Source organism: Nuphar pumila, chromosome 13 (genome assembly GCF_984573655.1).
Source record: "Nuphar pumila chromosome 13, dmNupPumi1.hap1.1, whole genome shotgun sequence".
NCBI classification, from domain to species: domain Eukaryota; kingdom Viridiplantae; phylum Streptophyta; class Magnoliopsida; order Nymphaeales; family Nymphaeaceae; genus Nuphar; species Nuphar pumila.
The window spans coordinates 74,811,717-74,839,106 of record NC_143261.1 but is presented as its reverse complement, the minus strand read 5'-3'; the positions used below and the strand labels follow the sequence as shown (position 1 = coordinate 74,839,106).

At 36.5% G+C, this 27,390-nt stretch overlaps 1 protein-coding gene across 1 annotated transcript in view; it reads left to right on the top strand.

The window, feature by feature from the left end:
• LOC149818729 (RNA polymerase II C-terminal domain phosphatase-like 1) overlaps positions 1-27,390 on the top strand; it is a 46,773-nt gene that overhangs the window by 14,268 nt on the left and 5,115 nt on the right. Inside the window, exons 4-9 of the mRNA XM_089984193.1 lie at positions 17,832-17,989; positions 18,103-18,173; positions 18,307-18,412; positions 18,525-18,608; positions 18,797-19,282; positions 19,466-19,529. Of these exons, the coding sequence (XP_089840319.1) occupies positions 17,832-17,989; positions 18,103-18,173; positions 18,307-18,412; positions 18,525-18,608; positions 18,797-19,282; positions 19,466-19,529 (969 nt within the window). The remainder of the gene's footprint in view (positions 1-17,831; positions 17,990-18,102; positions 18,174-18,306; positions 18,413-18,524; positions 18,609-18,796; positions 19,283-19,465; positions 19,530-27,390) is intronic.

Genomic DNA, 27,390 nt, shown 5'->3' with positions numbered 1-27,390 from the left:
GTATACATCTTCTCAAGATACTCTCACGCTTGAGAAGCCTTTTTAAACTTTATAATGTTGGCATTAATCCTTGTCTCAACGGAAGAGAAAGACAAGATCTTGAAATTCTTCATTTCCCATTCCTCATGTTTCCTACTATATTCTTCAAGAGCATTAGTTCTTTCATCTTCCTCAAGGATTTTGATTTCCCCTTTTTTAACCAAAGTAATTTTAGGCTCTGGTTCCAAAATCGAGCCTTGAATGTAACCCCAAAGCCCTTTCCCTTTGATCTGAGCATCCATATTTCCGGCCCACACGTGATAATTTGAGCCATTTAGCTTGAAACCAAGAGAAAAATGAGAGTCTTTCTCACCCATTAGAGAGGAAAGAAGAAAAAAAAGAATACGTACCACAATAAGATTTTAAATCTTTCTTGTTGTAGTAATCTTCTAAAATATTGAATGAAGAAGAGTCTCCACTCCAATCACCAAAAAGTTGAAGGCACGTTTTTCGAGGTACTTGATATTGAGAAGAATCACACCAATTTCTTTCTCCAAACAACCTTGCTCTGATACCATGTGAAAATCTCTACAAAAAGAGATTGTGTGTAACACCACAATACAAGAAATACAAAGAGTCCACAAAGGCACAAAGGAGAACACTCAAAAGTGCACAAAGGCACGGATACACATGCACAAAAGCATGAAACAAAATGAACTTCAATTCATAAGTTCCCAAGAGGGGCTTTACAAAAGCATTGTTATTGCATATGCACTCACAAAAAAGGATGAGTTTACAAGGGCCACTAAGGCCTATTTATAATGCAAAAAGAAGCCACAGGGTGCAACTCAATATGACTGTTGGAGTTGCACCCAACGGTCACATTTGTGATTGTTGGGGCAGCTCCAACAGCTATATGGAGCTGTCCCTTTCACAACAGTCAAAAAAAAAAAGTGTAAAAAGAAAATGGTGTAAAAGGAAAAAGTAAATAAAAAAAGAAAAAGTAAAAATATTAGCCCATTAGGGTGGCTGACACCTATTGAGTAAAAGGACTGAAACACCCCTGATGGGTATTTCAGTTTACAGTTAAAAGAGACATAATATTTTAACAGTGCAAGACACACATTTTGTACATTTCTCACATTTCTTCTGGCCCTCCATAAGTGCAAGGGCATCCCAGATTCTCTGCATATCTAAATAAAACTTTTCAATGAATTTACTTCCTTGGCACATACTTATTAATTCTTGAGTGAGTTGATAATGCCCTGCCCTGTTTTCTTGTCTATAGACTTGCCTCAGGTACGCCCAAGTTTCTTTTGTCTCGTAAAATTTTGAAATATTCATGGCAATTCTTGGTTTTACAGACCCAAGAATCCACGCCTCAACTCTTGCACTGTTCAAGACTCATTCCTCTATAGACTTATCAAAACCCTCATCAGAAACCTTGGGTTTTGCCTTTGAACCATCCAAGTAGCCTCCCAAACCTTTCCCGACAACCATTGCTTTTAAGAAATCAGCCCAATATGAATAATTTGTCTCATTTAACTTAACTGGGATAATTTTAATCCCTTTTTTCTCCATGTTACCACCAACCGCCAATATTACCAAAAATAGAAGGATTTAAGATCACAAAAATGCCAACCAAGACAGGTCAAAAATCAATTGAAAGGCACAAGGCACAAACGGAAGTCACAATACACTTTTTATGCACAAGAAATGCTGAATCAACACAAATGCAATACAAACACAACAAATAGGGGCAGTCGACACTTCAAAAAACCCTAAATATAGCTTGCTGCAAGTTATGGGTACCTCAAACCTTGCTCAACTCTTCTCCACAAACCCCAAACCAGCTGTTGCAAGAAGTTTTCTTCAATCCTCTATAGCAAACATGATCCAAATTGGTGCAGCACCAAACAACTAGGCCAAAAGCTAAGGCCCCAAAACAGATTTTCCGCCACCTATTCCTCACTTGAAAAATCCTTAAAACTCTCCAAATCTGAGTCTAATCCGCACCAAGGTTGATTTCAGACTCTTCTAATGCATAAACTACCCAAACAATACCAATCTCACACATTAAAACCCCAAAATATGGACAGAACCAACAGATTCCCAAATCTGTCCAGATATTTACCTTAAAATCCAGAAATTCTTAGAAATCCACTGAAAAATCCAAAACTTAACCAAATCACATGAGGTTTGCTTTGAAAATATCCTAAAATCACCAACAAGCTGATGCTTAGGTCAACTTCTTCAACCCCAGCCACCACAGCCCAGTCGCTGGGTTGGATGAAGGCACCAGGGCGTCAATGATGAGCTCCTCTATTCGGGTTGAATCTATAAGGAAACGACTTTGAATATATTAGGTTCAATAATGAACCAATACACATGCACATGAAGTGCGAATATACCCACTAAAGGGGAAAACACAAGCACATAATGTGCTCACACATAAACCCACAAAGGGGCAAAAATGCCTATAAGGCATAAGTTGATATTATTGAAAAGAGAAAGGGTGTAACACCCATTACATGGAGCAAAGGCTCCTTCAAAGGAGTGCTTGATATACAAGGGGGAGACCCCTATTTATAACACAAGAGAGGGGCCACATAGGGGGCTCTCAAAGGAGTCGTTGGGAGCCCCCAACGGTCACATTTGTGTCTGTTGGGGGCTCCCCAACGACTCTTTGGGAAGCCTCCCTAAGTGGCGCAAACCACAAGAATGAATAAAATAAAAAATAAAAATAAAAATAAAATTACAAACATATTCCAAATGGAATATGCGTAAAAAGGAGAAATGACTAAACTACCTTTATGCCTAATAATAGAGAAATATATATATTTTATATATATAATTAGGAAGATACATATGCATATATACCATATATGTATATGTATCATCCTTTATATATATAAAATATATATAAGATTACAAAGATTGAATGATACATTTTAACACCCCCCCTTAAACTTTGCGTGGGGGAACGAAAAGATTGAAGAATGCAAGGGGAAGAATCTCAAGGCTTCAAGAGCCTTCAGTCCGAATGCCATTGAAATTTGCAAATGTGTTCCTCCAAAGTCTTTAACGATGAACACCTTTCATGATCTATCCAAGGTACTTCTTTTCCTCTCATCTTCAAGATCCTGTGGAACAAATCAAGAAGAGGTCCAAGTAAAAGATATCTTTCACTTTAATCAAGTGAAATATTCCAAATAAGATGAATTAACAAAAAAAAATCATATCATATAATTCATCCAAAAGTAATGGTGCAAAAAGATATTCTATGCATAATTCATCACAGGATTTGATGAAACAAGATAATTACTTATGTATGCAAAATGATTTTAGAAAACCAATTTTCCATAATCATATACCATGTTGAAGAGGGAGCGGAAACAAATTTCAAGAATGCATAATGCATTCATAAAGTCCAACATTGGACAAACACAACCTCATAACGAGGAATAACATAATGGTTCACAAGGGACACCACAAGAAGCCTACGAAGAGGCACAAGTTGCACATAATTTATTGAATGAGGGCCAAAAGACCATAATGAGCATATGTATAAAATATCATGAAATGAATCAACACCTAAAAGAGTCATTAATGATCATGCTCCAATCTTACTTTAGTCAAGTAACATGAATCAATAAGATAGAAAGACAAGTGTTTTTGATTTTTAGCAAGTCCTTTGAAAGCGATTTCAAGAGGGAAATGCTCAAAAGAGTGTATAAAACACAAGAGTTCAAAAAAGTTTTAAGTCCACTTAAGAGGCAAAATAATGAGAGTTATTTGAGTAGAGAACCTTACACATTTAGGAACATCTCACTCAAATGATTACAAAAACTCATTTTGCATATCAAATATAAAAGGTGACCAAAAAATCAATTTGATTTTAAAATATGCATATTAATGATATGATTCACTTGTATCTTAAAAAGACAAAATATGAATGAAATTTCATAAATTTCAACAATAATTCATCCATTACAAGCAACTACCTCATTAGTCCTCCAAAACCCACAAATCAAGTGTGTAAGCTAATAGATCAAGAACATAAATATAATGCCATTAAGGGCCAAGGACACACAACGGTGTGTAAAAGAACCTCTTGTCTACATGTAATAATATTTGAAATGAGTGCATCAACGATAAGACCAAGAGAATACACGCCAACATGGACCAAAAACATCTCTTGTCTACGTAAAAATACACTCAAGACTAAGTATGTTCAGCTACTAGAACAAGAGTATCAAGCCAACCATGGGCTAAAACACAATACATCTTTTGTCTACGTAAAATGACACTTGAAATGAGTGAAAGAAGCCAACCATGGGCATATATCTCAGCAACTAGAACAAGAACACAAATGCCAACGTGAACTAAAATCACACATCATGGTGTGAATCAACGTGCCTTGTCTACATATAATAACACTCAAGACAAGTGTGTTCAACTACTAGACCAAGAGAGCAAAGCCAACAAAGGGCTACCAACACACAATGGTGTAATAATATGTCTTGTCTACATATGATGACACTTAGATAAGAGGTATAAGAGGAGAAGACTTTTAAGGCAATAAAATTTTGTAATGACAAACATATAAATAAAACCTTGGACAATATTTTTTGAAAATAAATATGTGCACATACGCACAACAAGAACACTTGGAACACTTGTGCACAAAAGCATGTAAAAGTATCTTTAACAAGATACTATAATCGATGAAACGATATAAATGTAAGAACATACATATACCAAGAACACTTGGAACACTTGTGCACAAAAGCACAAAACACGAAATCACAAATGTGCAAATGCACTCATAAGATTCATAAGCAATAAAAGGTTGGGCAATAATCCCCAACACCCTTGAATTAAATATACCTTAAAACATTTAAGGTTCCAAGACACCATATATCCATCACATTTATATATAAATAAGAGCATCCATAAGATCAATGGCCAAAAGAAAATGAGTGACACACTCATAATTAGAGATCATATAACAAATTATTCTAGAGTCCCAAGGTGCCCATAACTCACCTCAACAACCATCTTTAATATGGTAATTGGACAATCTAAAATGACATAACACAAGGTGCCCTTAACTCACCTCAACAATCATCTCTAATATAACAATAAGGCCATACAAAAAGGATTGATGCATCATATAACTTGTGATGGATAAAAATAAATGTCATAATGAACACGTAGGGAAATCATTTTCCAAATATGTGATTTTACAAAGAGGGCCGATTCAAAGGTCCAACATAATTAATCACAACAATATGCCTTCTAATAATTTTGCATAAATACGAAATTATGTTCAATCATGATCATTATCAAAAGACTTAATAAACACATCATGAAATATTTAAGCAATGTCATGTTGTGAGGATGGATTTGGAATAATCCAAGAATCAAATCAAGCCTCTATAAATTGCAATTATATGCATACCAATATGTAGAATGACAATAATCTTAAATGAGCAAATTTAGGACAACATGTAACAAGAAATTGCGGAAGCACTTATAATGATAAAAAGAACAATCTCACAAGTCCACTAAGGGACAAAACAAGCCCCAAGGAAGGCAATATATATCATCTCTTTATTTAAAAGATAGTACCATGTGAAAATGTCTATGAATAGACAATACGCATACAAGCATGAATACTTTATAAAAGAAGTGTACGAAACCACTCTCATAACACTTGAACAAAATACGCAAAAAGCATAATAATAGCAAACATGCAATAATGCATGTATAAAAATGAGCAAATGCTTGAGACTCTCAAGCTTTCACAAAGATGGTAATATTAAAAAAATCTCATAAAAAACCAATATTAAAAAGAAGCTTATAACAATCATGAAATCTTCTCAAAGAGTATATACTCATAAGAAGATTCACAAGGATAAAAAGGCCTCTCAAAGAGAGATCCAACAAACAAAAATTCTCAAATGAGGATACATACGAAAGGAAGAGGGAAAACTTTATTAAAGTGGAGAAAATCCCCAAAGAGAATACTAGGATTGCGTTATGGCATAAATCTATAAACAAAAATTCATAATATTATATGACTTAATAGATTATAACCAATGGCATGAATATGTTTTAAATAAACACAACATGAAATATTTAAAACATATGTAATAAGTATGCAACATTAATGAAGACCATAAATCTTATAATAAAACATATTCTTGAAATTGAATTGAAGAATGAAAAGAGGATAACCATATTTTATGAGATCATTTTTAAAAACTTAATTCAACCGATATTATAAAAATGCCTTCTTAATCAAACATTGCTCGTATGAAAAAGAACTCATTAGGTAGGAAAATAAAACATCATTTTTCAAAGACACATGTTATTATGAAAAAACCTCATATAGGACATTTTAGAGGGTAAACACATACCTTTAATATGAAATAATTATGATGAGAGTATGTGAGCAATGCTACATCTCTCACAAACATTTTACTTCTAACATAACTTTCTTTAAAAAACTTATTTTTCATGAAAAGACATACGAAAGAGAATAATATAAAAAGTTCAATGGAATTGTTAAGAATCCAAACTCATAATGACATGGAGAACACAAATGCAAAAGCATATCTAATTCTTTATAATGCTCAACACTTAAAGAAATATAATGCATACCAAACATTTTTAAGAAGCAAAAGAGAGAAACACATATGAAAAAACATATAATTCTTCATAATGCATAGTACTTAAAGAAATATAATGCATATCAAATAATTTTAAGAAGTAAAAGAGAGAAACGAGAACTTCACCATTCTTCTTTAAAATTTCTTGAATAGCACGCTTCCCAATGCAACAAAGAGAAACTCGATCCCAACCTGGCTCTGATACCATGTAAGGAAACGACTTTGAATATATTAGGTTCAATAATGAACCAATACACATGCACATGAAGTGAGAATATACCCACTAAAGGGGAAAACACAAGCACATAATGTGCTAACACATAAACCCACAAAGGGGCAAAAATGCCTATAAGGCATAAGTTGATATTATTGAAAAGAGGAAGGGTGTAACACCCATTACATGGAGCAAAGGCTCCTCCAAAGGAGTGCTTGATATACAAGGGGGAGACCCCTATTTATAACACAAGAGAGGAGCCACATAGGGGGCTCCCAAAGGAGTCGTTGGGAGCCCCCAACGGTCACATTTGTGACCGTTGGGGGCTCCCCAACATGTGACCGTTGGGGGGCTCCCCAACGACTCTTTGGGGAGCCTCCCTAGGTGGCGTAAACCATAAGAATGAATAAAATAAAAAATAAAAATAAAAATAAAATTACAAACATATTCCAAATGGAATATGCGTAAAAAGGAGAAATGACTAAACTACCCTTATGCCTAATAATAGAGAAATATATATATTTTATATATATAATTAGGAAGATACATATGCATATATACCATATATGTATATGTATCATCCTTTATATATATAAAATATATATAAGATTACAAAGATTGAATGATACATTTTAACAGAATCTGCTGCATAGGGGATGCTTTTCCTCTCTTTTCTGATACCATGTTAAGAACAATGAGAAAAGAGAGGGAAAAAGAAGGGTTCAAGATGGAGAGTGAAAAGCAAGTATTCTTTCAATATGCGATCTCATGAGAGAGGGTTCTCTCTTACATAAAAAGGGTCGGTCCCTTTAGAGTACAACAAAAAAAATTAAAAATGTCTAATATACCCCCTCTTAATAGGGTATGCACATAAAGCCCTAATAATGTTACATTACACAAAACTATACTACATTATATTACATAGACTTTCAATACAACATGCAACAATACCAAACTCTTGCCTCAACCATCCGGAGCACGTCTTTTTCATATGATCCTTCACATATATTAAAAGAAAAGGGGGAAAATAATATAAAAAATTATCCAGTCAACTTGTTAAGACACAAAAATAAGATTTCTTTAAATGTTGGGAGCACAAAAAATATTGAATTGGGACTACTAGATATGCAGGTGCTTTCAACATGAATGATGGTGTATTTTACCATCCTTAGTAATGATTTTGCCAAGATTAATATAAGATTTGAAATTTATCAATCTTGCCCACATTACTCGTCATGTGATTGCTAGCTCCTAAAACACCATATCAAGCTTTCTTCGATGTTTGAAGTTGACTCAGTTACATATCATTTGAAAGTGGCAGCAAATGTATCATGTTCAACAGAGGCCTGACCACTGAAGCCTGAGCAAATTGTGCAGCATTTATGGGGAGGATTATTCTTTGCAATTGCTGCAAAAATATTGGACTTCGAGTAGCATATGAATTGAGGCTAGGTATTATGGTGTAGGGGTAGTATTTGTAAGCCATGACCATGCATGTTTGTGTTTCTTCCACGACCTTGTTCTCCACACTCATTATTAGCTGCCTCTCTACACTTTTTTGAAAAACGCAAATTCAGCATGTTATGGGCTATGTCACGTGGGTGTGACACTGCACCCCTCGTACCTGTGTTGGCATGACCAGGCACGGGAGGGAGTGCTTGATGCACACGGGGTGCGGTCTGGATCGTGTCTGGTCTGAGGCTGACCGAATCCTTGTTACCCATTTTTTTCCTTTGATTGGGGTCAAAGGTGGGACCAAACCCACCCTTCGTTTTCGTCTTTTTGGGTTTAGTAGTTAGGCATAACCAGGGTTACCGGAAGCGCCTAGCTAAAAGGGGAAGCGCGCTTCGGAAGCGCGAAACGTCATGCTTCCGAAGCGTGGGGGGAAGCGTCCCCCCTTTTTTTGGGAAGCGTGCTTCCCTTTAATGGGGGACGCGCTTCCCTTTAATGGGAAGCACGCTTCCCATCATGCTTCCCCCTCGCTTCCCCCTCGCTTCCCCTGTTTTTTTCAATTTTTTTTTTTGTATTTTTTATTTTTTATTTTTTTCGCTTCCCCCTCGCTTCCGAGACGCTTCTTAGGTCGCTTCCGAGACGCTTCCTAGGTCGCTTCCGAGACACTTCTCGAATCGCTCCTAAGTGGTCCCACGCTTCCCCGCTTCCTAAAATTTTGAAAGTGCCTCGCTTCTCGCTCCCGCTTCCCGTATCGCTTCTCGCTCCCGCTTCCTCAACTGGCAACCATGGCATAACCCTTGCAGGAGAGAGAGAGAGAGAGAGAGAGAGAGAGAGAGAGAGAGAGAGAGAGAGAGAGAGAGAGAGAGAGAGAGAGAGAGAGATCCCTCCTTTTTCTTTATTGTTACCCCCTTCGCCTTTTATATAAAAAATGTATGGGTTTTGTTGGGATTATATCCCAATCCAAATCCACCTCTCCCCCTGCCCCCATACACACGCACACACATACCAGAACCTGCACCCCATACCTATGTGACATAGGTCATGGGCATTTTGCTCTTTGTTCTTGCTACCAATGTGTGCTTATTGTAATAAAATACAAGTGCCAAAAAACAATGTCACAATGTGACTATAAGGAGGCACAAATGCATAAGCAAGATGTCACTAATGGACCAAATACAATGTGCGACAAAGTTCAAACACCAAACACACACAAAGTGAGAAGAGAGAACTTAAAATATAAGTCACAATGTATTGTAATATGCTTGAAAAAGCATTAAGAATGAAAGGGGGGACTCACCTCTTTTTATGCAAAGAATGGGACCCTAGGGGGGCTCCCATAGAGCCATTGGGAGGCCCCCAATGGTCACATTTGTGACCATTGTCTAATGTGGGCCCCTTACAATGATTAACTAAAAAGTAAAAAACAAAAATAAAAAAAAGAAAATAAAAATAATCCTAATGCACATGTGTATTTGATAGTGAAGAAAAAGACTAAATTGCCCCTAGTGGGCATTACAAAAGACAAAAGATAAAAAAGAGATTATATATATATATTAACACTTATGTGCCACCTCATGTTGTAGGAGTATTGATCGCAAAACCTCCAAAATGCATAACTACTCATGGGACATGATAGCATTTGATAATCAGCTCTTATGCCTATTAACTTAGCATGCATCATCTTTTTTAGACATGTATTGACCAATGAGAGACAACTGATCAACAAATGAGAGCCAATTGGCCAACAGCGCTCTTTAGTTTATCCAAATGCTCCATTATTGACATCCATTCTCTTTGTATTCCAAAACTTTGGTCTTAAGATGCATGGCTGGAGATTCAGATACTTGTGAATAGCTCACATGCAGCTTATGCCAAAGATCACTGGTAGTTAAACTGTCTCTCGCATGAATCAAATGTCTTACAACATACTAGATAAGCTCTATGTTACCGACCATATCTTATCTTGGTGATACCATGCATGGTAAGCAGGATTAAGAGAAAAATTGCTGGAAGAAGGGGTGGGGGGTTGTATTTGTTTTCCTCCCTTGTTGCTGGTCTTCTTTAACATATTGTGGTGAAGCAAGATCAGTACATCTAGATGCCTCGTTAGATCTAAACTCTCTATGAAGGTAGTAGTTTCTTGTTTCTAGATGCGGTAACTAATAGGGGTCAATTATTCAAGAACCCATTCAGACAGAGATGATTACTTGATGGGTAAAGAGAAGGAAGAAAATTTGCCATAATAGATGGACAATATCAAATCTAATCCTGAATGATATCAAATTTGATGTCTTGATTTTAAGTGGAATAGACTTTCTCATTGACATGTGCAATATGAGCAAATTAATAAATTAGATCTAGTGGTAAGTTTAGAGGCAAGTATTCATTCTTAATCTAATCTATGCCTCACTTCGTCCATAGAAGTGGACTGGATAAAGAACTTTTGGCACTTCAACAAGTTCACTCAAGAAAGAGGATGAGATTGAAGCATTTATTAGAGACCTTTTGGCACTCATAACAAAATGTGCAGTGGATAAAAGCAATCAACAATTTGTAAAATGATGTCAACAAAACAGAATGTATAATGACAGCAAAGGCTTCAGGTCTGACTTCCAGTTTGTGTTCAGTTATGGAACAATAAAGCTAATGGTTGAAGGAGATTTTGACCCACCTGTGATATAGGTAGGACACAGGCTTAATGACATGCGACTGTTCCAGTTTGTATTAGTTCTGTAACACTGAAGATTAATGACAAAAAGAAGATATGGACCCAATTCTAGTGGCTGTAAAAGATTGAATACAAGCTTAATGAGGTCCCGATATGATTATTGCTCATTGACTAATAAACTTGAGCTGAAGAGGAGATCAAATAATAGTTAAGTAGAGGAAACTCAGATCTGATTATAGGTTGATATATCATATAACAGGTCTGAGATGGTTTAATGTGCTTCAGATACAATTGTTGGCTGATAAAACAGATCTGAGATGGATAGCGGTGAATGGGAACAATAAGGAAAAGGAAGAATGAGAAGAAGAAAGGAACAAAGGAGTTTTTCTCATGGCACATGAAACAAACACACGCAATGGGGAAAAAGTTGGCCCACATTGCGGTGCAGTGGACCCCACCATTTTCCTGCAGGGCCTGCTTGTTTCATATGAAAAAGCTTGCTTGCAGTGAGGGGGTTGGCTGGGGAAGCTCTTTTCCCTGGGAAACACCATGTTTTGGATTTTCTCAAACAGCATGCCCTTTCGCGGGAGTTCCTTTCGCATGGCTGAAATAGACAGGCCTTACAGAAATGGAGGAGAAACTAAGGCTACACTTGCAAGCACTTTGAGATCGTGACTTTGAATCACAAGAGAATCTTTGTCTAAGAAAGGGTGTCATGGAGTCAACCATGACTCCCTTTCTCAATGAATTGGGGAACTGTTTTCTTTCCTAAAGCTTTCTCTCATACAACTACAGGGGACCCATTTTCTCATGTTTGCACTTTGCAGTTATGTGAGAAATAGTTCTCAGGAGAACCATTCTCAAAAACTTGAGAGAATGATTATCACAGGGGTATAAGCTATGTGCTCTAAAAGAGAATAGTAAGAAGAAACTGAAGGTGAATGGAAAGGAAGGAAAAGAAAAAGAAGGACTAACAATCGAGAGATCAGAAAAAATAAAGAAAGGATACGAGATAAAGAAGTACATCACGCATTTTTGCCGACCCAGGTGCATATGCTCTAATGCCATCTAAAAGAGGTATAAGGAAGTTAGGGTACCACTTTTCCTGAGTAAACAGTCCACTAGTTCTCATTGGCGTTGGTGACCCATGTTATTGAGTATATTTTGGAACCAGGATACAACATAAAAGACTAATCTAACCTCATAGAATTCACTTTACAAATAATCTGAAGTTCACCATTGTGTAATGTAATGATTTAAACGGATGATTATGCCCCTGGTGGCACTTCTTGTCAGCTTCATGCCTCTGGCATCACTTCTCATCAGATGTTTTTCAGTTCTGTGGCTTTCAAAGCATTGATTTTAGAATGCTTCAATATTGAAACCTTTCATGTCATTTCACCTCTTATAGATGCCAAATCAGAGAAACTTTATTTGCTTTTTATTTATTTATCATCTTTTGCTTGCATGTTTCATGGAGAAGGTGCTGTTTTATCCTTTTGACTCCCCTTGTTACTGTAATGAAATATGCGGAAAAGAAATGTATGTCCTACAATGGACATTCACACATAGAAATCAAAGAACAAGTCCAAAAGAGGACATACACAAAAGCCAATAATGGCTAGAAAGCATAAAATCTTATAAAGGCACAAAGAGGCTTGAAGAAGCCACCCATTACAAAGGGGGAAACCCCACTTATTTATAGGCAAGAGATGAGTGAGGGAGAGTTAGAGAAAAGAGAGAGAGAGGGACCATTGGGAGTCCCAACAAGGAGTCGTTGGGCTCCCAACGACTCTTTGTTGGGTCCCCCAATGGCTGTGCATTTAATGCACAAAAAGTACAAAAAAAGAAGCAAAAAAGAAATAAGAAAAAAAGGAAAAAGAAAAAGAAAAAAGAAGAAAAGAGAAAAAGTCTACAATGCCCCTATTGGGCGAGTTTACAGAACTACCCCTTATCGGGTAGTGTGTGATAAATATATTTATATATATATATAAATATATTGATTACATATATTTTAACACCCTCCCTCAAGCTTTACGGGGATACAACCGAAAGCTTGTTGAGAAGAAACATGAAACGAGGAGCAACAAGGGCTTTGGTGAAGAAGTCCGCCAACTGGTACTCGGATGTGACATAGGGCAGTGCTATGGTTTCTTTTAGGTATTCATCTCGAACATAGTGACAATCCATCTCTATGTGTTTAGTACGCTCATGGAAGGTGTGATTGCTTGCAATATAGATAGCACTATTGTTATCGCAACACATCTTCGAAGGAATTGAGATGACGATGCCCATATCACTGAGGAGACTTCTAAGCCACACAAGCTCCATGGTTGTAGTGACCATTGCACGATACTCCGCTTCTGTTGAGGATAATGACACTTTGTGCTGCTTCTTGCATCTCCAGGAAATCATAGAGTCACCTAAAAAAACACAAAAACTAGTGGTTGAGACTCTATCATTGGGATTTCCTCCCCAATCAGCATCCGTATAAGCAATTAAATCAAGAGATGATGAAAAGGAAAGAAAAACTCCCTTAGTTATGGTGTTTTTAATATATCTGACAATCCTTAAGACTGCACTCATGTGCACAGTTGTAGGTACATGTTGAAACTGACTGATGGAGTGAATTGCATGAGCTATGTCTGGCCGAGTGATGGATAAGTATGTCAGAGACCCAACGAGTTGACGGTAGGGAGTAGGATTCTCGAGAAGTGTCCCATCTTCCAGTTTGCTTTGCATTGATAACCTCAGGGGTTTCTGTCTTCTTATCATCCGAAATTCCAGACTTGGAACAAATGTCAGCGACAAGTTTCATCTGAGAGAGAATATACCCTCGGGGAGAATATGCAACTTCAATACCTAAAAAATATCTTAAGAAACCAAGGTCAGACATGTCAAAATTTTCTTCTAAAATTTTCTTAATATCATGGATTCCTTGCTCATCACTTCCAGTGATGATCATATCATCAACATATAGTAGTAGAATAACTACAGAGGTCCCTGCACTTTTCACAAACAACGCAGTGTCAGTATAACATGAACGAAAATTTAAGCTAGTCATTACATTGCTAAATCTGTCATGCCAAGCCTTTGGAGCTTGTTTTAACCCATATAGTGCCTTTTTTAGTTTAAGAATTTTATTTTCACCAATAGATACTCCTGGTGGAGGATCCATATAGACCTCTTCACTTAGTTCGCCATTAAGAAATGCGTTCTTAACATTCAATTGATAGATAAGCCATTTTTTAACGGATGCAACCGTAATAAGAGTCCTAACACTAGTCATTCTAGCTACGGGAGCGAAGGTTTCTTCATAGTCTATTCCGTACTCTTGAGCATATCCTTTGGCTACCAACCTAGCTTTATAACGTTCTAATGACCCATCACTTTTAGTTTTAATTTTGAAGACCCATCTACATCCAATAGACTTCTTTCCAGTTGGTAATGAAGATATTTCTCAAGTTTTAGCCTTTTCAAGGGCACTAAGTTCTAGTTTCATGACTTCAACCCATTGAGGAATGTTTTTGGCATCATTATAGTGTGATGGTTCATGATAAGAGTGTAATGCAATTAGGCATGCCCTATATTTAGGTGTTAGGGACTCATAGGAAACAAACCTATTAGGAGGATTGGAGATTCGGCTAGATCTCCTTAAAGAGGTTTCTTCTATGTTGGAATTTTGAGAATATTTTTCTAAAGCACTTATGGGAGCTTCTTGACCACGCCTAGCATAGGTTTGAATTAACCTATTCTCAAAATTATTACTTCTATTTTCAACATTACTAAGAGGAGTATCCTCTAAATCATTAGGAACTTCCTCTTCGTGAGGAGTCATATCTTCTTGAGAGAGAAGATCAAATAAGAAAGCATATTCGCTTTCATCAATATCTTTATTTTTCTCAAAGCCGTTCTCATTTTCTAAAAAGGTAACATCTTTGGATATATATAGTTTGTTGCTTTTGAGGTCGAAGCACCTAAAACCTTTTTGATTTTCTCCGTATCCTAAGAACACACATTCGATAACTTTTGGAGATAACTTATCTCTTTTATGTGTAAGGACAAAACACTTACACCCAAAAATTCTTAATCTATTAAAATCGGGTGTTCTTTCAAAGAGTTTTTCATATGAAGATATATTTTGTAGGGATGAGGATATCATTCTATTTATCAAATAAGTGGAAGGTTAAGGCGGCTTCGGCCCAATAACACTTTGGAATTTCTTTGGAAATGAGAAGAGTCCTAGTGGTTTCCAAAATGTGTCTATGCTTTCTTTCGGCTAGACCGTTTTGTTGAGGAGTCCTAGGACATGACCTTTGATGACAAATGCCATTGGTTTCCAAGTATTCTTGAAATTCATTTGATAGATATTCTCCACCGGAATCGGATCGAAAAATGAAGATATTACTTGAAAATTGATTTTTGACAATCATATGAAATTTTTTAAAGAAATTAAAAACTTCGGATTTTAGATTGAGAAAATAGATCCACACATATCGAGTGTAGTCATCAATGAAAGTAACATAATATGAGTATCCTCCTTTTGATATGACCGGAGAAGGACCCCAAACATCCGAATGGACTAATTCAAAGGGTCTTTTGTACACAAATGTTCTTTTTGGAAAATGGGTGGATTTCATTTTTCCAAAAATACAACTCTTGCAAACAAAATGTTTCTCATTACAAAATTTCTTTCCAAAAGGAAAATAGTACATTTTTGAGAAGCTTGATGTCCAAGTCTTTGATGCCAAGTTTCAATATTTTTATCTTGGACATGATTACAAAATGAGTTAGTGGGAAGTTTCAAATTGTTCATGTAGTAGAGATCTCCCCTCCTATGGCCTTGCCCAATCCGCTTCCTGGACTGGAGATCCTGTATAGAGCAATCTTTGGTTGAGAAGGAGATTTCACATCCATGATCACATATTTGAGAAACAGATAAAAGATTTAAATTAAGTTGAGGTACTACCCTTACGTTTGGCACAAAAAAATCTTTTGAAAAGTCTAAAGTTCCAAAACTTTTAACTTGTAAAGAGGTACCATCGGCGGTGGAAACAAAAGAATTTTTGAAGTTGCTACATACATTGGATAGTCCATTTTCAATAGGGGTCATATGAAAAGATGCTCCAGAATCAAGAATCCAAGAAGGCATACCTGGAGGAGAAGAAGAGGCAATGGCGGCTCCCGAAGTTGACGGCGATTTGAGTAGAATTTGAAGTGCTTCGGATAGTTGAGCAAGGGAAAAAGACTCTTTCCCTTTCATTGGCTCCTTCTTTTGTGAGATTTCTTCAGTAATAACAACTTTACCTTTTGGAGGTTCATTTATCTTCGGACAATTAGGTCTTATATGACCCGGTTCTTGACAATGATGGCAAATGGCTTTCCTATAATTGCCATTATAGTTATTTTGCCTTCCAAAGTGTGGAGGCTTATAAGCTTTCATATGATTGCCGGGTTTAGACACGGCTAGAACTTCATCTCCTCCTTTAATCATGCCAAGACACGTTTCTTCTTGGCATATTTCGGCTATGGCATCTTCCAATGTAAGATGTTTAGATCTATGAAGAAGGGAGGACCTAACTTGTTCATATTCGGGCCTAAGCCCATATAAAAATTGGAAAAAGTGTTCTTTTTCCATTTGTTCTCTTCTCATTTCCACATCTTCACTAGATACCCATTTGGGTTCAAGAAGGGATAGCTCATCCCATAAAGGTCCAAGAGTGCTATAGTAATCTCTTACACTCATTTCACCTTGCTTAATGGTATGGATTTTTTCTTGGATAAAGAATTGGCGAGCAAGGTCTTTTTGGGTATACATACCTTTCATAAAGAACCATGCTTCATTTGCTAGGCGAAATTTAGCAATATTGGCGCAAATCTTTAGCTCTACGTTGTTCATGAACCATGCAAGAATTTTTGCATGCTTTCTTTCCCAATCTTCTACCTTGGATTGGTGATCTTCAATAGCCTTCATGCGAGCATTTCCTTCTAGAGCTTTTTCTTGATCACCATCCATTTTCGTAAGTTGAAGTTGAGGTTCCCTAATAGTGCCCATAACATATCCCCAAAGCTTTTTACCTTTGAGGTTGTTCTCCATGGCGGCGGCCCACATCATGTAGTTAGTACCATTAAGCTTGAAGGAGAGATCAATCTTTTGTTCTCCTTCCATCATATAATAAAAAATGGAGGACAAACCAAGAGAGAGGTATAACAAGTCAACTAGTTATATGAATCAAGTGCACAACCAAGGCTATGATACCATGTAATGAAATATGCGGAAAAGAAATGTATGTCCTACAATGAACATTCACACATAGAAATCAAAGAACAAGTCCAAAAGAGGACATACACAAAAGCCAATAATGGCTAGAAAGCATAAAATCTTATAAAGGCACAAAGAGGCTTGAAGAAGCCACCCATTACAAAGGGGGAGACCCCACTTATTTATAGGCAAGAGATGAGTGAGGGAGAGTTAGAGAAAAGAGAGAGAGAGGGACCATTGGGAGTCCCAACAAGGAGTCGTTGGGCTCCCAACGGTCACAATTGTGACCGTTGGGGGCCCAACGACTCTTTGTTGGGCCCCCCAATGGCTGTGCATTTAATGCACAAAAAGTACAAAAAAAGAAGCAAAAAAGAAATAAGAAAAAAAGGAAAAAGAAAAAAGAAGAAAAGAGAAAAAGTCTACAATGCCCCTATTGGGCGAGTTTACAGAACTACCCCTTATCGGGTAGTGTGTGATAAATATATATATATATATATATAAATAAATATATTGATTACATATATTTTAACAGTTACCTTTTTAAACAATGCTAAATTGTTGATCTATGGTACTCAATAGGTTCAAAGAAATCACTGCCTAATGTATTTCAACATGGAATCTGCCATCCAAAAATGGCAATGGTGATAGATGATCGGCTGAAGGTGTGGGATGATAAAGATCAACCGCGAGTTCATGTTGTCCCTGCATACGCCCCATATTATGCTCCTCAAGCAGAGGTATATAGGATTTTTTTTAAGTCCATCAATTTGAGTGTTTAGTATTGGAACAGTTAGTCTTTTATATCTTTCTCTTCCTAGTCTTGCTTTCTCAATCTCTGTCTTTTCTGTAGGCAAGCAATGCTGTTCCAGTTTTATGTGTTGCAAGAAATGTTGCATGTAATGTTAGAGGTGGCTTTTTCAAGTAAGAAAAAAAATACTTGTGGCATTTTATTCACACTTGGTTAATCTATCCTGCTTTCCTATATTTTATCATACATAGTTCTGTATTTGAAGAATCTAATTTGCCTTTCATGTGTTATGGTTATGATTGTTAGAGAGTTCGATGATGGCCTATTGCAACGTATCTGTGGTGTATTCTATGAGGATGATTTTGGAGATTTGCCAAGTGCACCTGATGTGAGCAACTACTTAAATTCAGAGGTAAATGTTAAATTCTTTTTGGTTTCTAAAGTGTCATTTTATTTCCTAGGATGATTATTTCTAAGCGTGTTAGCATCCTCATAGTTTTTATGCATTCATGCTATATGCTTAGGATGATTCTTCTTTGTCAATTGGAAATAAGGATCCTCCTATTCCAGAGGGCTTGACTGATGCTGAAGTCGAGAGAAGATTGAAGGTTCTTTATCCTTAACATGTTTTTCTTGCTGATTTCCGTCTAACGCCATGTGCTGTTTCTAGTTTACAAAAGTTTAATCAGACATTTCACTCATAAATTGTGTTTGTGAAATTAGATTTAGGAAGGTCATGATAGTACATTGATTTGCATTTATTTATTTTTTAATTGTTATTCTATTCTTCTTTCAGGAAAGAAATGTTGTTGCTCAAGCTGCTGTTGTTGCTCAAGCTGCTCCTGCTCCTGCTGTTAATAATCCTGATCCAAGAACTCAGTCTTCTCAACCTGTGCTGGCTGCTGCTTCTAACATTGTGTCACAACCATGTTCTCAGGGTTTTTCACTTGGTAGTCAATTTGCAAATACTTCACAAAGACCATCAGGTCATCCTGCTCCTTCAGAATCTAGTTTGCAGGCTTCTCCTGGCAGAGAAGAGGGAGAGGTCCCGGAATCAGAATTAGACCCTGATACACGAAGAAGGCTGCTTATTTTGCAACATGGTCAGGACACTAGGGAACATGCTGTGGCTGATCATCCTTTTCAATTAAGACCCTCCCTTCATATCCCGGCACCATCCACACAGTCACAAGGAAGCTGGCTTGGAATGGAGGAAGAGATGAGCCCAAGGCAGCTTAACAGACTTCATAGAGATTTTCCTTTAGAGCAAGAACCATTTTCTGTACGTTTTCATCATCCACTATTTTACCCTAGTGTGGAAAATTCAATTTATTCTGATAAACCTTTGTATGAGTCCCAAAGACTATTAAAAGAGGTAAATTGGTATAAGATTTGCTTATGTCTCTGCCTAATATAATTTTAAAAACTAGCATGTGCATAAAGCTAAATAAGTAATGAATGGTAGGTACATTTTGGAGATGACCGCCTGAGGCAAAATCATTCACACTCAAGTTATGCACCCATCCCAGGTACCTTTCAGTTTAGTCTTTTTCTATGATAAATACACATATAAGTATTGTTGGTGCCCTACTCAGAGCAATGGACTGATTTTAATGGAATCTATTTCTTGGACTCTGTTGTCTAGTACTTTTCTTTTAGTGGAAGATTGCTGAATCATAAGTTCCTTTAAGATGATGCCATCCTTCAAAAACATTGCGATAATGAGGCATGCTTTCATAAATTAATTGCAGTTAAGGTTTGGCATATCACTTCAAGCGTGGTTTTCTAAAGGCACTCTGCTTCTTTGTATAGCTTGTATAACTTTTAGTAAAACTGGCAAGGCCTCATCATGAATCATCACTGCGTGAAGTTACTGCTGCATGGCATCACTTTATGTGCAAATTTGTGTTAAGAACAGGTTTTATGAATTGTGTTTGTACTTGTGTATTAGTATTGGTGGCAATATTGTCTTTCAAATTAGATTGGGGTGTGTTTACACTTTATGATTGTAGAAAAGGGTACTTTTGTAATTCACCATGTAGTCATTATATAACAGAAATCATCCACTATGGAAGACCTCAAGGGGGGTGAGTAGGGGTGGCCATTGGGTTGGGCCAGGCTGGCCTCATTTGCTACCCATTAGGTCTTGATAGACCCAACAAGAACATATGACTGCAGAAAGCCTGAGCCGATTATTATTGGGTCGGGCTAAGTCCAAAATTATTAGGTCTCAGGTTTGAAAAATCATCCTGAGACCCGCTGAAATATGTACAGGTTGGGCCAACTTGACTTAGTTGGATAGAGTCAGGCCAAAGAAGACCGACCCATGAACCGTGTAAATGGGGGAGGATGAGCTCGTTTTATACCTTTTGGGTGAGCTTACTTTTCTTTCCTGAATGATGTGAGACTATTCCACGTTGAAGAGATACAAGTTAAATTCATTCTTTGACATTGGGAAAGAACATAAATAACCAAGTATTTATGAGAGAGAGAATGCATTAAATGTGAATGCATCTATAAAAAGAAATATACTTTACCTTTCTCATACACCATTATGAATGAACTTCATGAGATGATGGAAAGAATAATCCCATATCGTCTAGGAGGGGGGTGAAAGCAAGAAGCGAGAGCGAGACATTTTTAAATTTATAGGAAGCGGGAAGCGAAGTATCAATTTGAAATCTGAATAAAAAATGAAGCAATATGGTAATTGAATAGGAATCGAACAAATAAAAACTCAAATAAAATTGATCATTCTTATATTTCATGATTTTTCAGTATAAGAGTTAAATTCTTGTTAAAATTTAACAATGATGGTTACCAATTTAGAGAAAGCACGTGGAAAGTGAGTGAAAGCGTGAGGCGGAAAATGATACGAGAAGCGAAAGCGAGAAGCGCGACATTTTTAAATTTATAGGAAGTGGGAAGCGAAGTATCAATTTGAAATCTGAATAAAAAATGAAGCAATATGGTAATTGAATAGGAATCAAACAAATAAAAACTCAAATAAAATTGATCATTCTTATATTTCATGATTTTTCAGTAAAAGAGTTAAATTTTTGTTAAAATCTAGATGGTTACTAATTTAGAGAAAGTACGTGGGAAGTGAGTGAAAGCGTGAGTGAAAATACATGAAAAACATGAAAAAAACATGAGAAAAGCATATAGGATGCGTAGACCATGCGTGTGGGAAGCATAGAAGAAGCATGGGGGAATCAAGATTCTCATGAAGTTTTGGAAGCGAAGAGTAACGCTCCCGAAGCGAGTTTCTGTAAAGCGAGCTTCTCACCTACCTAAAAAGCTTTCAGTAACTCTGGTTGGACATCCACAAGAGTCGAGTGAACCATCTATTGGAAACATGTCCTTAACACAATTAATGGAAGCTCATCAACCTCTACTCAAAGGAGCATCTTTATCCACTGGAGTCGCGATCTCTTCCTTCGGCATATCTGATCCTGATTAATCTCTTTGGCTTCTTGACTCAGGTGCCTCTTTTCATATGACACCAAATAGTGATATGTTATCCGAATGTCATAATTCAAATGAGTTAAATGTTTTCACCACCGATGAAACATCTTTTGAGATAAAAGGAATAGGAAATTTTAAAAACATTTATCAAAACTCAAAAAGATTTTGTATTTCACAAATTAGATATATTCCTAAACTAAACTTAAAAATCTTTTATCTGTTTCTCAATTATCTGACCATGAATATAATGTTTCCTTCTCCTCTCATGGTTGTCGAGTGCAGGATCGTCAGTCGGGGAAGTTGATTAGGGAAGACCATAGAGAAGGAGGCTTGTACTACGTGAATTTTTTGAAAATACCCTAAAGTGCATTTTGTTGTAATATTCAGAAAATGGATTTGGATCTATGACATAAGAGACTTAGCCATCCTAATACATCTAAGATCCAGTTTTTTCTAAAGATGAAAATTTTTACATGTGAAAATTGTATTCTTGGTCAAATGAAGAGACTACCATTTCAAGAAAGAACTTTTGTTTCTTATTGACCACTTGAGTTAATACATGTGAATGTGTGGGAACCTGCACTTGTTATATCAAAGGGTGATTTTATGTATTATATAATTTTTGTGGATGATTTTACGAGACACACTTGGATTTATTTCCTTAAACATAAGTATGAAGTTTTCTCACACTTCCAGATACTTCGTAATCTAGTAAAAAATTAATTTAAGAATGATATTTTTATCTTTCGCACTGATTCAGAAGGAAAGTTTTTATATAAAGAATTTAAAGATTACTTAGACTTATATGGTATTACACATAAAAAATCATGTTCTTATACCCCTGAACAAAATAGTTTAGCTGAAAGGAAGCATATACATATTATAGAAACAACAAGGACTTTACTTATTATAAATCAAGTACCTAAAAATTTTTAGGCTGAAGCCACATTAGCTGCAGTGTATCTTATTAACAGAATGCCATCCTCTTCCTTAAAAAATGTATTTATGTTTTTCTAGGATATGTAAATAATAAAAAGGGTTACAAATGTTTTGACTTTAAAACTAAAAGGTTATATGTTTTAAGGAATGTATCTTTTTTGGAAACCGAGAAAACTAAAGAAATAAATGAGTATTATTTTCTGTTGGATTTAATTCCAAAGATTTGTGAGTGTTATATTGATGAAGACTAAGAAATTAAAAATGATGTGATAAGTAAAGAATCATCCCATAAAGATCAAGATTGTATTCAATATTTTAGGCGTGGTAATTTAGAACATTTATGTGCTCTCGAAAAATATACAAGTAATGAAAAACAGGAAGATATACAAACAAGGTCATCTAGAGTGTCAAAAATCCTTGAAAAATTTGTGTTCTATAAGTCTTTTTCACCTATGTCTCAAGCCTACATTACATTAATACATTCATACATAGAACCTTCTAAATATGTTGAAGGAAAGGAACATCCCGAGTGGGTAGAAGATATGAGAGTGAAATTGGATGCCTTAAAAAAGACGAATACTTGAACTATTCAAGACATTCCCTCAGGAAAGAAGCCTATAGGTTGTCGATGGGTGTATAAAGTTAAAACCAAGACTGACAAAACTCTTGAAAAGTACAAAGTCAGATTAATTGCTATGAGGAAACCTTTACTCTAATTGCTAGAATGACCATAGTTAGGACCTTAGTAGCTCTTACCTCTATGAAGAAATGACCTATATATCAAATGAATGTTAAAAATGTGTTTTTTAATAGAAGCTTGGCTGATGAACTTTATATGGAACCACCTCCTGACATAGTTATCCCTAAAGAAAAAGCTTTTCGCTTAAACAAGGCCTTGTATAGTCTTAAACAAGCACCAAAGGCTTTGTATGACAGGTTTAGTTAAGTTATGTTTGAATTTGGATTTCAATCTTGTCTGACTGACACAATTTTTAAGATTTTTTATTCTGGTATTATCCTTCTCCTCTACATGTATAACTAACTTAATAACTAGGGCTTACTTTTTAGTTTTTATTTTGTTTTTAGTTTGTATTGAACTAGTCAACATGTTGACTAGTCAATACAAGAGAGTCGTTGGCACCCCAAAGGCTCTATTAGGGCTGTTGGGAGCCCAACAACTCTCTATATTTCTTCTTATTTTGTGTATAAATATGGGGCATAGCCCTCACTCCATGTATCACTTTTAGTGTGGATTACAATCAATAAATTTATTATTTTCCTTTTTTTCTTGAACCCATTTAGTGGGTATTGTAATGAAATAAGCGGAAGAAACCAAGAATGCTAAAGCATTCACTATGTCCCACACGGACAAGTGCAACAAGCACAAGAGAGGAAATCCACTAAGGGATATACAAAGGGCCTTATAAAAAGGCTACACACATGAAAAATAATATCACTATTATTGAAGAGGAGCTCTCAAGAGCAATACAACCTACATGGGGGGTTCCCCCTATTTATAAGAAAAGGAGACCAAAGGGGCTCCCAATAGAGTCGTTGGGAGCCCCCAACGGTCACATATGTGACCGTTGGGGGCCCCAACGACTCCATTGTGGGGCCCCTTTTCGGTATCCAAAAAATACAAATTTAAAAAAAAAAATAAAAATAAAAATAAAAAATAGTGAAATAAGAGGAACAAAATAAGTACCCCTATGGGGTATTTTGTGAAATGACCATAATACCCCTATCGGGTATTATGGTATTATTACATATGTTTTAACACCTCTCCTCAAACTTTACGGGGGAATGACCGAAAGTTTGCCAAGGAGGAACAAGAAGCGAGGAGCAGGCAAGGCTTTGGTGAAGAAATCGGCAAGTTGATATTCTGAAGTGACATATGGCAGTGTTACTGTCCCACGAAGATATTCATCACGTACATAATGACAGTCCATTTCAATATGTTTCGTCCTCTCATGGAAAGTGTGGTTGCTGGCAATGTAGATGGCACTTTTGTTGTCGCAACAAAGCTTCGAAGCCCCGGTAATTTCGACTCCCATATCTTGAAGAAGACTTCGAAGCCACACTAGCTCCATTGTAGTAGTTGCCATAGCCCTGTATTCTGCTTCAGTAGAAGACAATGAGACTTTCTGCTGTTTCTTGCACCTCCAAGCAATTAGCGAATCTCCTAGGAACACACAAAAGCCAGTAGTTGAGATTCGATCATTTGGGTTTCCTCCCCAGTCAGCATCAGTATAAGCTAGTAAATCTAAGGAAGAGATTGAGGATAGGAATAGCCCTTTAGTCAAAGTATTTTTAATATATCGAATGATCCGGAGCACAGCGCTCATATGCACAGATGTAGGAGCATGCTGAAATTGGCTTGCAGAGTGCACAGCATGAGCAATATCGGGCCTGGTGATAGTCAGATAGGTGAGGGAGCCTATGAGTTGCCTGTGGGGCGTAGGATCATCCAGCAGAACTCCATCCTCCAGTCGTAGTTTAGCATTGATAACCTCGGGAGTCTCCACCTTTTTATCATCTGAAATCCCAGATTTGGAACATATGTCTGCAGCAAGCTTCATCTGTGACAAAATATACCCTCGAGGAGAGTATGCAACTTCTATACCAAGAAAGTACCTGAGAAAACCCAGATCAGACATATCAAAATTATGTTTTAACATATTTTTAACTTTAAGAATACCGCTTTCATCATTGCCAGTGATGATCATATCATCCACATAAAGCAGAAGGATGATGATACTATTACCTGCATGTTTAACAAAAAGAGCAGTGTCAGTATAACATGAGCGAAATCCCAATTGTAACATGATAGCACTAAATCTATCATACCAAGCCTTAGGGGCTTGTTTAAGACCATATAAGGCTTTTAATAACCGAAGGGTTTGACCTTGGTTAACACTGATTCCCGGCGGAGGGTCCATATATACTTCTTCATTCAACTGACCATTAAGAAAGACATTTTTAACATCTAATTGGAATATAGGCCATTTCTTAGATGATGCTACCGCAATTAAAGTTCTAACGTTTGTCATGCGAGCCACGGGAGCAAAAGTCTCCTCATAGTCGATGCCATATTCTTGTGAGTATCCCTTAGCAACTAATCTAGCTTTATAACGCTCTAGGGAACCATCACTTTTTATTTTGACTTTGTAGACCCATCGACATCCTATAGCTTTCTTATTTGGAGGAAGATGAACTATTTCCCAAGTTTTAGCTTTATTTAAAGCATCTAGTTCAACTTTCATTGCTTCAACCCAATGAGGTATACTTTTTGCTTGATTATAATGGGAGGGTTCATAGTAAGAATGCAAGGCTATTAGACAAGCTCTATATTTAGGTGAAAGAGTTTCATATGAGACAAACCTATTAGGTGGAATTGATTCTCTAGAAGAACGCCTAAGGGAGGTTTCTTCTAGGGGTTCATTAAGCCTCAAGAATTTTTCTAAAGCACTAATAGGTTGGGCTTCCTCACGCCGAGTGTATACTTGGAGATTGTCACCATTAGTTGGTGATACATCATTATCATGAGCATCATGAGTATTTTCTAAAACTTCCGGATGACTCAAAGAGTCATCATTTGAATCTTCTAAAAGATCATTGATAAACATATAATCAATTTCATTTGATTTTTCCAATATGTCAAATCCATTTTCATCTTCTAAAAAGGTTACATCTTTGGAGACAAATAACTTATTGTTTTTATGATCAAAGCATCTATAGCCTTTTTGATTTTCACCATATCCTAAAAATACACATTCTATTGCTTTAGGTGACAATTTATCTCTTTTATGTAAAAGAACAAAGCATTTACACCCAAAAATCCGAAGACGATTGTAGTCGGGTGTCATATTAAAAAGTTTTTCATAAGGAGAGATATTATTCAATTTTGAAGATGGCATCCTATTGATTAAATAGGTGGAGGTTAACACGGCTTCGGCCCAAAAATTTTTAGGAATATTTTTAGAAATGAGTAAGGATCTAGTGGTTTCCAAAATATGCCTATGTTTTCTTTCCGCTAGACTGTTTTGTTGAGGAGTTCTTGGGCAAGATTTTTGATGACAAATGCCATGTTGTTTTAGATATGATTGAAAATCATTTGATAAGTACTCTCCACCCGAATCGGATCTAAGAATGGATATTTGACTTTGAAATTGATTTTGAATTTTTGCATGGAATTCTTTAAAGAAGTTAAAAACTTCCGATTTAAAGTTAAGAAAATAAATCCATACATATCTAGTATAATCATCAATAAAAGTAACATAGTATGAATAACCACCTTTAGATAGAACCGAAGATGGCCCCCAAACATCAGAATGCACCAATTCAAAAGGTCTTGTTGTCACAAAGGATCTAATAGGAAAAGGAGTAGACTTCATTTTGCCAAAAATGCAATCTTTGCAATTGATATCTTTTTCTTTACAAAACTTGTGTCCAAAAGGAAAAAGATACATTTTAGAGTAACTTGGATGTCCAAGCATTTTATGCCAAGTTTCAATATTTTTGTCTTGGACATAAGTACAAAATGAGGTATTTGGAAGCATTAAATTATCCATAAAATAAAGGTCTCCCTTCCTATGGCCTTGCCCAATCCGCTTCCCGAACCGGAGATCCTGCACAAAGCACCCTTGGGATGAGAAAGATATTTCACATCCATGGTCGGCTATTTGAGAAACGGAAAAGAGGTTAAGATTTAATTTTGGAACTATTCTAACTTTTGGAACAAGGAAATTTTGAACATTTTTAGAATCAAGAGTTCCAACACCATTTATTTTGAGAAAAGTTCCATCGGCCGTAGAGACACAAGACATTTTTGAATTGGTGTGCACATTGGTTAATGCATTTTCATGAGGGGTCATGTGAAAAGAAGCTCCGGAATCTAAAATCCAAGAGTACGTACCGGGAGGTGATGATGAGGCAATGGCGGCACCGGAGGTGGAAGAAGTGACCTTTAAAATTTGTTGAAGA